Genomic DNA, 12,377 nt, shown 5'->3' with positions numbered 1-12,377 from the left:
ACATTCTTATTTTTTAACAATATTGCAAAATAATGAACTTCTAAAACAAACGGAGTTGCAGAAATCTCTAACTCTCTACTGGTATTATACTAATGATATTTTCATTTGAATTTTAGATCTCTACATACATGGTTATGTCAAGTACATGTACTTTTTATTTTATTTTGTACTATACATTATAAAGTTATTTTAAGGTTGTGTTTTTCCATTTTACCAAGATAAAATTACATTGGAAAATGTGCTATTCACTATCTCAATTCTTCATTATACTGTGAATTCTTTTATCAATTGAATATACACCATTAGTGATGATTTGCAAACGTAGCATTCCAAGATTTTTCATTTATAAAGATGATTATTTCATCTTAATCTATAATAAAATCACTTTCCAATATGCCAATATATGTAACCGTTGAATGAAAAGATGACATACATCCTGTGTTCTCTTCCTCTTTTTCAGGTTGCTTTTGTAATGGAGAAAACACGGATTTGATTTTGATGCTAATAGCAGCCGGGGGCCTAAAATCAGTCAGGTATGCATAGTAACCCTGACGTTAAATAAATGATTTCCTGTTAATACATAGCTCACAATAATTCACAACACATATCATTAACTTTTGCACATCAGGGGTTCTATTTAGAATATACATTTAGTTATACAAAGTAAATCTAAAATCCCTTATTAAATGAGACCAAGTATATCTTTCTGAAGTGTTTTACAACACTACAATTAAATAGAAATATGAAGTCTAGGTTGGATTTGTATCTTATATTTTATTACATTGTACAATATAGTGAGTATGTTCACTTTTCAGTTGTACAACAACATGCTTTCCACTAAACTTCTACCATATGAATATTTGGCATTAAAGTAACTCATCTGTCCTTGTCTAAAGGAAAAGTCGCTGAAAATGCTGCAATTGTATAAAATCTTCAATAGCATCAGTAATGATACTCAAACAAGAATTTAAAAACATCTGGAAATTGTGTTTGAGGCCCAACTCCAAATACAGATGCAGTCTGTGTTGAAGAATGAGGGAATGGACTTCTCAGATGGGCTGAAGGTCCCTGAAGCCCCGGGAGAAGCAGATAACCACCATGTGGCTTTGTATTTAGGAAATAGCTTTCCTGTGGAAGGGGTTTGGTACAGACATGAATGTTAAATGAGAAAAAAATGTAATATGTTTCAATGTTTTTTCTTACTGTAGGGCAAGTAGTAAGAAGGCTTATAGTCAATGGCCACTCAATACTGTGAATGGATAATCAAGTATTTACCAATGACAGACTAAAGGAGGACAAGATGTATCTGTTTGGAATATCAACAACATTTATTGAATTAGTTTTACACATTTTATTCAACATTTTACACATATCAAACCAAAAACTAACTTTAATCTTAATGGTTCCACTTGTCAATTTAGAAATTATAATTATTTAAATGGTGCATGGAATTGAATTATCAAAGTATTGAACCAGCAGAACAGCATAGTTTATTTATAAAGTGCAACTCACCATAACCAAGACGTGAGATTGAGAAATGTGACTGTTGTGAAGTTCATAATGTGTTCCCCAGACACGTATTAAACAGTGAAGATGTAACCGCACTAGGAAACTTATCGGTTCTCCAACACTCCCTAACCCTCAGGGTTACAATTGCTTACAGTTAATTCACTGAGTCTGACATATATGCATAGAGTCCGTTTCAGAAGGTCCCACATTCTTCCAAATATATCTTCTACAAAGGTGCAAAATTATTTATTCATTGAGTTCAGGAGGGAATGACAGCAGGCGAGTTCTGTCAGTTCTTCGCGTTTGGTGCTGTTGATTCCGAACAATTTATTTGAGCTTAGCTGCAGAGTTTTTTTTTCACTGCATCTGCTGCCGACCGTCGCCCACAGTCCTCAAAGATCTTTAAAAAAATGGCTCTTCTTTGCACATCCACTTCTCTGGCTTGTGTATAGAAACACGGGTGTCTTTAGTCTCAGAGTCATTTCTCCCAGAGAGTCTACAGGACTTCTCGGGATCATTGTCGCTGGATGTTCTTGGCCCCGTCAAGATGTCCTGGCTGCTGTCGCCTCCTCTGTCACAAGCCGGCTTTTGGGAGATGAGATGCATAGAATGCTGCGCAATGATCCCTTTTTTCACTATTTTATGTTTCATCTTTGGGGTTGTCGGGGAAAGTATTGGGTCAATGCCAGGCGATAATGGACTTTTAATGTAAGAATCAGACATGTCTTGGTGGGTCAAAGACATGAAGTCATTTGTGTCCTCAACTTTAGGCTTAATTTGATCACTGTAACAATGTCCTTCTTCTACCCTTTCGGTTTTTACGACAACTGCTCCCTGGTTTTCGCCGTCTTCTGTTTTGACGTCCCCTTGTTTTCCGTCCTCTCTCTGGTGTGCGGAATAATCTGAACACGGTGAGAAGTTGTCGGAATGATAGCCCTCCTCATGTGCCTCCTGGTGTTTTTTCTCATGACTCCTCTTGGTGGCGAGGTAGAGAAAGCGCTGCGGACAGAAGGAGCAGCGGTACTTCTTCTCGGGGTTGGGGCTGCGGGCTGTGTTATCGAAGCAGGAGCCATTTTCCATACAGCGGTTGCAGATGTAGTCGCCACCGGCAGGTGCCTCGCCGGGGGGGCCTTGTTTACCGCAGGTCCGGCAGAAACATGGGTGGGAGCCGATGACGTGGGCTTTGAGACCGGTCTCTGTGATGAAAGAGCTGTCACAGATGTCGCAGCTGTAGGTGGTCCTCGGGCTGGAGTTCCTGCTCAGACCGCGCTTCACCTCTCCACCGCAACCTGACACGCCCTCCTCCGTCGGCCGAGTGCTTTTATCGAGGGGGGCCTCGCCGGGCGCCGCTCTGTCTCCAGACGCTTCAGGGTAACCGTGAAACAGGGCCTTTGCCTGCTTGAATCTCAACGTCTTCCTTTTCTTTTTGGCTTTGTAAGAGTAGTAAGGACGCCAAAGCATATCGGCTCTGTCACAGTCATTGGGATCCTCCGACGTCTGCGCCGCCGTGGCAGCGACTTCCTGTCTCAGGCGGCGCCGGGGGCTCTCCGAGTTCTCCCGCGCCGGCGGCGGACCCTGACTCGGACCCTGAATCTGGCCCTCCTCCTCCTCACTCGGTTCTCTGATTCTCCTTTTCTTTCTGGGGAAGAGCTTGGATCCTTTGATTCGGCGGCGGATCATGGCTTCGTTGCCTATTTTCACTGTTATCTGACACAGGGGCATGGCGTCACCATCCACAGATGGACCCGGGCAGGCTGGTTTGGCGATGTATGTTTCTGTCTTCGTCCCCATCGTTCTATCGTGCACCAGCTTCTCAGTGCTCGACTGAAGGATCTCCTTGGTCATGTCCTCAACTCTCTTCGCGGAAGCCGATAACTCACTTAACTTTCTAACAGTGCTCAGAGAGTTTAGGAATGGCACATTGTGGCCGACGTGCTTCGAGTGACTCAGTGCTGGAGGATCATCTCTGTAAGCCTCAGCGGGAGACCCGGGCTGCAAAGACAAGGTGCCGTGGTAGTCGGTGAAGAGGGAACCTCCGTCCTCGTCCTCTTCTCTCGTGCCTCTCTGATTTTCCAAGTCCTTGGGCGGACTTTGGTCAGCGTCTCGGCCACGCGTCTTGCCGAATCTGATGCGAGGCATGACAGAGGCCACCATCTTCGTCGTGGTCATGAAAGTCAGGGGGAACGAAACGGTGTCAGCGTTGCCGCTCGGGCCCTTTTTCTCAAATGGAGGGCCGAGGCAGTCTCTTTCCGGTGGCGCTTCGTCGTTGTCGTCAACACTCTCTGAAAATGTCTGGCTGTACGTCTTGTATTGTCTCTTTCTGAACTTCATAGGCAGAAGCCTGTAGAGTTTGATCGGATAAACACTGGCTTTCAGACCCCCGTTGGCAGATTTTTTCTTAACGGCGAGACTGGGATCAATGCCGTGAAAAGACTTCTGATGGTTCTTTAAGATATAATATGTCATGAATGTCTCCAGGCAGAAAATGCACTGATAGCGGCGCTCCCCCGTGTGCCAGATTTCGTGCTTCGTACGGTACTCCGCCAACGCAAACACTTTATTGCAATAATGACAGGGATATGCCCTCTGCCAGGAATGGACATTCTCGTGCCGCTTCAGACTGGACAGGGTGACGTAGACCCGTCTGCACACACTGCAGTTGTACCTCCTCTGACCGCCGGCGAGCCTCGCCGCCCTCTCGACGCGCGAAGGCTTTGGCGGGTCCACCGGAAGTGGCGCCGCTGGGTGAGGCGTGCCGAGGCCGTCCGAAGGGAGCTGCGTCGCGTTCGGTAAGCCGTGCGAACGGAGCCCCGCCCCTCTGGCGGACGCGTCGGCGGACATGTCGGGGGCATCCAGTTCCGGCGGGCCCCTCGCGGGTTTGGGACACACCAGCTCGTGGTTGCGCAGGCGTTTGAGGTGTATAAACTTTTTGTGACAAAACTTGCAAAACAAATGACTGACAAAACGCTTCTTGTGCACCTCCGCGTGGATGGTGAGGAGAGCTCTATTTGTGAATATCTCCTCACAGTGGTCACAACCATAAATTGAAATGCAGTCCTCTGTTTGAGGGGAGAGGGCGGGTGGTCCCAAGTCCATTTGAACGTTCCCAGTGGCTGCAGGTATGCCGGGGTCTACTCTTTCTCCCGTTTCTGCCTCGGAAACAAGCGACGGTGGCGCTGCGGAACCACCGTAAGCAAATGAGGGGGTGATTGTGCTCAGCTTATCTTGTTGTGGTTCAGCCGGTGCGGGAAGTATGCTGCGGCACAAAGTTCCTCTAAGCCTGTGGCGCTTTTTAAGCGGGCCAACGTTCCTGTAAACGAGTTGCTTTGGCTGAGGCGTCGCTGGCTCGCTGGCCTTCTTGCTGTCCCACTGGCCGCCGCCGCCGCCGTCTTTCCCCTCGGTAGAGGTGCTCACCGCATACGAGTGCTCTGAGAGGGCGTGCGTCGTCTCGTTGTTGTTGTTGTTGTTGTTGTTGCTCGTCGGGCTGTTTGATGGGAGCTGTCCCTCATCTGATGATCGCCTCGCCCTGTTGGTCTGAATCAGAGGGGGGAAAAGAGTGTTCCCCGGACACACTTCAGTGATGGAGAAGGCGTTGGTGATGCGTGGCCCTTTGTCAATGTCCTCCGGTCTGGGAGCCTCCCGCTTTGCTTTTTTTGGGGCTTTGGTGGAGTCCGTGGATTGAACGCATTCGTCCAGCCTCTGCTGTTCTGCAAGCTTCTCCAAAAAAGGAATTCCGAGTCTTTTTCCAGCTGCCACCAGGCCCCCGGTGTCCTGCGTACCGGGTGGTGTCACCTTTGAGCAGTAGATAAAGTTGAGGATGCTGGCGAACACGTCAGACTTCAGGTCCATCAGCTCCAGCACTTGGCCGGAGCTCCATGTCTCAGGAGATGTCAGGGCGCTCCTGAAGTACCCGCTGCAGGCTGCCAGAATGTTCTTGTGGGCCCGAAACTTCACGTCCTCCACCACGATGGTGACATCACAGAAGAGGCCCTGTGAGCGCTGCTCGTTGAGCCTGCTAAGCACGGCGTGAGAGTGAGCACTATCCATGAGGGACCCCCCCGTCATCTGGAAACACAGAGAGAGAAATGCATCATTTCACTGAAAATGTGTTTGTAAAATGGTGAATCCGAGTGGAAGCAAAAAGTAGTGTGTACATTTTGTATTTAAAATATTTGAGCTGTTCTTTTGCTTTAGCACTAGATGGCAGTGATATCCTGACAGATGAGCTCCTGTGACAACAGTCAAGTCAACAGTTCCAACTTCCTGATCTTCATCCCGTCTCTTTGAAATCAATTGAAATGTAGGACTATTGGATCAGCAGAAGATAATCCATTGTTCATTGTCTGCACTTTTATCTAACTGATTAAGGACGGTGCCACAACAATGTTAGGTATTTTAGTTATATTGTGTTTCCTTATTCCTTGTTCTTCTTTATCATGTGTCACTGTTGTAATACTCACACAAAATACACTTCTTTTGAGAGTTTAGTTACTGTGGACTCTTTGTCGGTGCAAATATTTGCCGGCTACATAGAAATACCACAATAATGAGTTTTTATGTCAAATAACACGGCCTAATAAGAATGTTACCGGCAATCAGTAATTGTTCTGTGAAGATTCTGATTGAAATTGTCTTGGATACAGTGATGTCCTACGCGTAATTACTTTTCTTCCTGTACCATCATACATGGAACATTCTGGTCATGAACTACCCAAATTGGAGTTGCACTGTCGTGAGAGAGGAATCTTTCTAAAAGAAAAATAATGACCTGAAATGAAATGGAAGTCATGGCCTGTGCCTGATCAATTCTACTGTGAGTCACTCAGTTGTGATTATTACTTATAATGATTAAATCATGTTTGCTGCCACAGCACCTCACTAGGGCTGGTTCCGTTGTCATGACAGTCCCATTGTTCTCATGGCCTACGCTAATATGATCATGACAGTTTCGCACTGATGACTCATAGACCCCATTTCCAGTTGTCTGACATTTCTGGTCAACTCTTAAAAACTACAGGCAAATAATGCCTCGCAAGTTAAAATTGCTATGGTATGATGTAGCACAGAAGCAAAATAATCACCACTCTGAAGTCAAGTACCAATTCAATTAATAGTATTGTACTAGGCCTAAATACTTGATATCCTAATGACACATATTTGAATCCTCTAGTTGTTACACAGCTGTTTTTAATCAGGCAGGGAATTATAGTTTGTGTAAGCAGCATTTGTGGATTAGTCTTGATTTCATCAACTAAATGAAGTGCAACTCTTAGAGGAAGTTAAAGTTCATTCATTCACACTTTGGAAAGAGGATGTGTCTTCCAGCATTGTGTTTTAAGTGTGGCCTTAAGTCGTGTTTCACAGTTGCATGCTGACTAATTCTGCTAAAACACATTCAGCCCGTAGGCCGTTATCTAGAGATGAATCATCACACATGAGTCAGTATTTTTAAAATATCTATCTTTAGTCAGTACTTCACGCTATTATGATTTTTTTTCACGCCATGCAACGGTTGTGCCATTTAGGAGGAGACCATGACTTTCTTTTTTCTAGCGAAGCTTTTGTGAACTGCTGCCTCGGGGGCAATGCCGCTATATTTAGTCTCTCTGTTCTTACTCAGTGGAAAAAAGGAAGAAGAGTTTAATTTGATGTAATTCGGTTTGAGTATGTGCAGATTATACTATATATTGTAATTTTAGTCTGGAGTTAAATTAACAAGAAGTTTTATTTGATTTCTTATTTTATTTAGTCACTTACTAATTTTGACATTAACTAATAGGTTGACATTGTATATTCCAGTATTTTTGCAGTTCAGTTTATCAGTGATCTCATATTTTGTTTGTTTTTTCTGTTCTTTTTCAGTTTTATGTTCGTGCAACAAATCCAATATGGCCGCCCCTCTTCACACAGTATTCTCGTGCAGCTGAAAACAGAGCCAGCCTCCTGCCTTCTTTCTCAGACAGGCCTCCGTTGTCATAGCAACATGCTATGGCGCAGCACACATTGGGATTCAGCGGGACGGCGAGTTACTGTATGAGCTGTCTGGGCATTCGGTCCTTTCTCTCCCACAAACATCCTGCAGCCTACGGAGCATCGAGGTTTGCCTTTGTCTCCGCTAGACTGTACTTTGTGTACGTTTATTGGTCGGTGTCTTTGTCTGCAGCAGAAATGCTACCCGAAGGACTTTTTTTCATCTGGTATCAAAAAAAAGCGATGTGCTACGGCTTTTGTTTAAATTTATGGTTTTGTGACGTTTGCAGATGCAGTTTAATATTTTCTACTGTGTTGTTATTTAACTTCCCAACTTTCCTTTGCCACAGTTCATACCAATTGCCTTGGTGTGTTGCCGTCACATGCTGAGCGGAAATGTTAAAATAGTCATCCGTTCAGTTAGGATTTTGCTATACGCTATGCCTTCAACGCGCATGTGATATTACTCTTTTAACGTTTCAACCTGAAAAATAAAAAAATCCCCACATGCTTAAACCACAAACCATGAAATGACAATATAGCGCGCAGACACAGTCTTGTCAAACAGAGAGCGAAATGTCAAAGCAAAAACCACTTCACGTATTTCTGCAAAGCATACTTCCGCAAATTAAACAGGTAATGAATAGAGGGAAACCATGCAAACATACCTTAGTAAATCAGAGAGAATGATGCACGGCAAACCGGAAACAGTGTCATGCAGTATCTCTCTTTCTACAAGCCTCTATACCCAACTATACATTAAAAAACTGTTTAGAGGGAGAGAGCAAGGTGGAAGTAGCCTCTTTTTTTCAACGATGGTCGCTGAACAGTGGTGTTGTCAGAAGCAGAGCTTTCTCTGACGTCTTTCTTCCTCTCCCTCCCTCTCTGTGTGCAGATGACTCCAGCTCGAACGTCCTTCGCCTCTATCCATGCAGCCCTGGTCCTGGGCTAGATCTGCCCTGCCCTCCTCTGGATGTGCCTCCACAGCGCTGTAGGAATAACACAGTTCATCCAGCGTGTAGCTAAGCCGGAGTACGAGTCTGCCTTTGTGCTAACCCAAGCGTTCGCTCTGGAGCCACTGAGCAGGAAGCAGCAACTTTTATTAAGCTTGGTAGAGGGCTGTTGGGAGAGCGGAAAGATGCTGGGTGCTACATCACGCACCCAGCTCTGTGCCAAAGAGAAAACACTGGGCTGTGTTGCTGGTAGCAGCGTATAGTGTGGGTAGCTATACAACAGAACAACATTAAATCCCCCCCCCTCTCCCTCCCAGCACCGCACCTGCAAGATCCCGATGCATCGCAGCTGACCAAAAGGAAAAACCTCGCACAAAATAATGCTATCTATAGCCCTAGTGAAAACGACGGGCACCTTGAATGCACAATCTGTATCGTGAATGTGCGCACACACTCTGCCCGTGCAGCATATGTATCACATCAAAGCCTGTGCAGTCACTGTGGTTAGGTAACGCAAAACCCCCGTGAAATCATGGCACTGACTACTGTCCTACGATGCGCCACAGCAGTCACAGGACAGATGTTCCCAGATGAGAGGCTGGTGGGGAAACGAGAGTCCTGGTATCAGCAGGAGCTCTCGGTCTACCTATATAGAGGCTGCTGATTGATGCAAAAGCAGCAGATGCGTCAGCACTGCAGACGAGGGGGAGGGGAGGAAGCTGAACCCGACGTGGCACTGAGCCTCTCGCTAGCCTCCGAGGACGGAAGCAGCCTCTTTAATTCACACCACGGAGCGTAGTCGCACGACCGTGTGGGTCTTCACCTCGAAAAGCCATTTGTCTTTATGCACTGTTGACTAGAGACAAAGAAGCAGGTCACATCCTTATTATCGCTGTCACTCTGAAGGAAACTATCTATTCTAGGCGTCTTTGTGCTGTAGTCCCTTAAATTAAACTCACGTATCACTCAAAATCTTAGCTCCTATACTGTCCCGTTCCCTTCTTTGGTTGTGTTTATGTTGTGTTGGTTTCATAAATACACAATTGACTAAAAAGTTTCTTGTCTGATAGCGAGATCTTCTTCCTCAAAGACCGCTACGTTGGTCCTATGGGGCCAGTGTACACAAAGGGCCATCTCACTCGGTAACTGGGGCCATAAAACTTTAATATGGGAGACAATGGGGAGTCTGCCTGGAGTTTAAGTTTAGTTTGCAACAACCACCAAAGCTTAGACTGCTGTCAGTCATAAGATATACACCCAACAGAACTTAGTACAGGCACCATTAAAAGAGAATACACTGAAATGTTATCCTTGTAATGGTTTTGATGGCGGCCACATTTATAATTCTGTTCCATTAGTTATTTGTGTTTTGCAGTATTTCTAACACAAAATAACGCACAATTTGAACGTACAGTACGTACTATTATTCTGTTTGAACCATTATGTCCTTAAGTGGCAACGCTCTTTAATTTGCATAATTGGGCAAACCGGCCTTCCGGTTTTGGGAACCATTTATTTTCAATAGAAGAACTGGGAGACTATTCTTCAGTCTTAATCTTATCTCAAGCTATACTGGAACCAAAACAGTTAATAATTCACGACCCTCGGTCAAACCGCATAGATACCGCTGCGTACGGGTCAAAAATACAAGGCTCCGAGTGTCGATGCGCTCGGCCGCGGCCCGTACGGACGCCGATTAGCAGGGAGCCGCGGCGAGCCCTACAAGGCTGAGTAGGCCTCATCCTCATTCTGTAAGCATTTACACTCCTAGCATAGAAAGACACTCGTCAATGCAGTAGCCCCCACTCACACACGAGTTGCCTACCAAAATGTCTCTGCGCAGGTCTCTCGCTGGGCCTGTCACCGCCCCTGTGGACGTCGCTCTGCTGTTTGTTTAGGAGGAGGAAAGGAAAGGGACTACCCGGCTCCCGCGCTTCTCTTTGGCCTAGATCAAGCCTTCACCATCTTCCCTCTTCCCCGCCGTCTGGAAGTGGCCTGTGGGCCACGGGTCTGGCAGAGGTTTCCCGGTCCCGTACTTTATGGTTGCCTTTTTGGAGGCTGGAGGCTGGAGGCGGCTGCCGTTGCTGCGTCACTCCCGCTGCATCACTGACCCACAAAGAGGAGCTGTGAAGGAGGGGTGGCCTGGTGAATGTAATGGATAAGCATGAAACAACCGGCTCAGCTATACGCCGCGCCAGCTAACGAATGGATGGGGCTTCCGCTCTGCCTCGGTTTCGGGCCTAGCTTCAGGAAGTGGGTTTGGGAGACAGATCCTGTATTGTTACGTAATGAATATTTGTCCTCCTAGACTAGACTCAGCTGAGAGGGCGGTCTCCAGTGTTCAGTGGCTAATAATAGGCCATGGAAGTTATGTGGTTATGTCAGATCACACCCGGCTATCAATTAAATGCAAGGATTTTTGACATAGAGTTTAAACATGAAAGTAAAAATGCATGCTTGGAACGACTCATTGTTCTCGTCCCTTCAGACGGGACAAAGGATTAAACCTCTTAGGTTTCTATCATCCTTTGGTCACGATAACAAACAATGACAGTATTTTAGACTATAGCTAGCTATTATTATCCCCTATGCATCTGATCCCATACGATAGCTGTTAAAAAACACGAGTAAAACAGTGCATACCTTTGTCTTAATTTACTGTAGCTTGCTTTCATAGGTGTCCGGTGAGGTAGGACGCAGATGCACGCACGGAATTAATTCACGGTTTCAATCCAGAAAAGGTGTGTTGTGTTCTTTAGGCCTGGATGTTTACCAGAATTACAGCACTTGTTTTGCACACGTTACCCAAGGGTTTATTTGCTTGATCCTCCTCCTCCCATCGTCTGAGACTAGTTTTCATTGCTGTGTTGCTCCCTCTGCTGGCTACAACACCGAGCACGGAACAGAGACAATATGCAAACCCGGGTTGGCTCGAGGAAAAGACGGCATCGAGGGTTGGGGGACATCAGCAGAGGGCGCAGGGGGCAGTTCTTTGGTGAATGTAAACAGGAAGTATACGTTGAAATTGTCCATTAGCCTTGATATGATGTTGCCTTTCAAGATTAGACCAGTTCATCATTCAAGAACCATGATGGGAGAGTACTAGATTATATAGCATTCTACTTAATTTACCCGTAAAATGTCTCCGTTAAACATCTATCCATCAATTGAATACTTGTGGTAAAAATAATAATTTTATGTATATACACACACACACGTCTATATGTACCAATAACAAAACCAGGTGCTATGAATCCAGATAATAAATTATGAAGTTGCAATATACAAGTCCCAATTACAGTAAAATCGTTTACTACATATTGCAATTTTTTGGGGAGTACACACATAGCAACACAACGTTAAACTTGAGAACATGAAACCTCACACCAAATATTGGAACTCTTTTCTACAATTAATTACAATTTTAATACTGACTATCCATCACCATATCAATAGTACTGCAGTTGTTCCATTACAGTAATCAACATGTACAGTTGCTTCATTGCTTCTCCTCATGGACACTAGTGTGGAAAAAGGTAAAATATATCTTCCTCCAGCCCATAATATTTGCTATGGCCTCCATGTCACTGGAAAAGTCTGCACAGCGATTCCTCACGGTTTGCTCCCAAAACTTCTCAGAGTTGCAAATCTGGTAGAGTCCAATCAGAGCAAAAGATAACCAAACACAAGGCATATTTACAGGTGTCGTTATCAGTGTAAAGATTAATGAGCACAAAGGTGGTACATGGTGGTGAGATAATAACACAATCATACTGTTCTGTTATAAACCTATAAAACATTTAATGAGGCTCTCACCTGTCTGAATCTATGTGAAACCTGTGCCAGCAGCGTCACGTCTGTCAGCTCTAGGTGGGACAGGATTTTGAGCACTATGTCATTTGGTAACCGTTCCAGGTAATCAAAGTTTCCTTGACAAAGCAATCT

At 45.2% G+C, this 12,377-nt stretch overlaps 1 protein-coding gene across 3 annotated transcripts; it reads right to left on the bottom strand.

Annotated features, from left to right (window-relative positions):
- Positions 1-1,305: 1,305 nt before the first annotated feature.
- Positions 1,306-11,906, bottom strand: zbtb38 (zinc finger and BTB domain containing 38). Of its 3 annotated transcripts, none has more exons than XM_037462262.2 (3): positions 11,076-11,906; positions 10,258-10,574; positions 1,306-5,574 (listed from the first exon to the last, which is right to left on the bottom strand). In XM_037462262.2, exon 3 carries the CDS (start codon positions 5,572-5,574, stop codon positions 1,912-1,914), a length of 3,663 nt encoding a protein of 1,220 aa, XP_037318159.2. In that variant the 5' UTR covers positions 10,258-10,574; positions 11,076-11,906; the 3' UTR covers positions 1,306-1,911. The 3 variants fall into 3 exon arrangements, with proteins under 3 accessions (XP_037318159.2, XP_037318167.2, XP_062417100.1); XM_037462270.2 differs by having other exon boundaries at positions 10,258-10,556; XM_062561116.1 differs by lacking the exons at positions 10,258-10,574; positions 11,076-11,906 and adding an exon at positions 8,148-8,381.
- Between the last annotated feature and the right edge of the window lie 471 nt (positions 11,907-12,377).

The sequence above is a fragment of the Pungitius pungitius genome, chromosome 3 (genome assembly GCF_949316345.1).
Source record: "Pungitius pungitius chromosome 3, fPunPun2.1, whole genome shotgun sequence".
NCBI classification, from domain to species: domain Eukaryota; kingdom Metazoa; phylum Chordata; class Actinopteri; order Perciformes; family Gasterosteidae; genus Pungitius; species Pungitius pungitius.
Note: the sequence above shows the minus strand (reverse complement) of the source record. Positions and strands in the feature narration are given on the sequence as shown.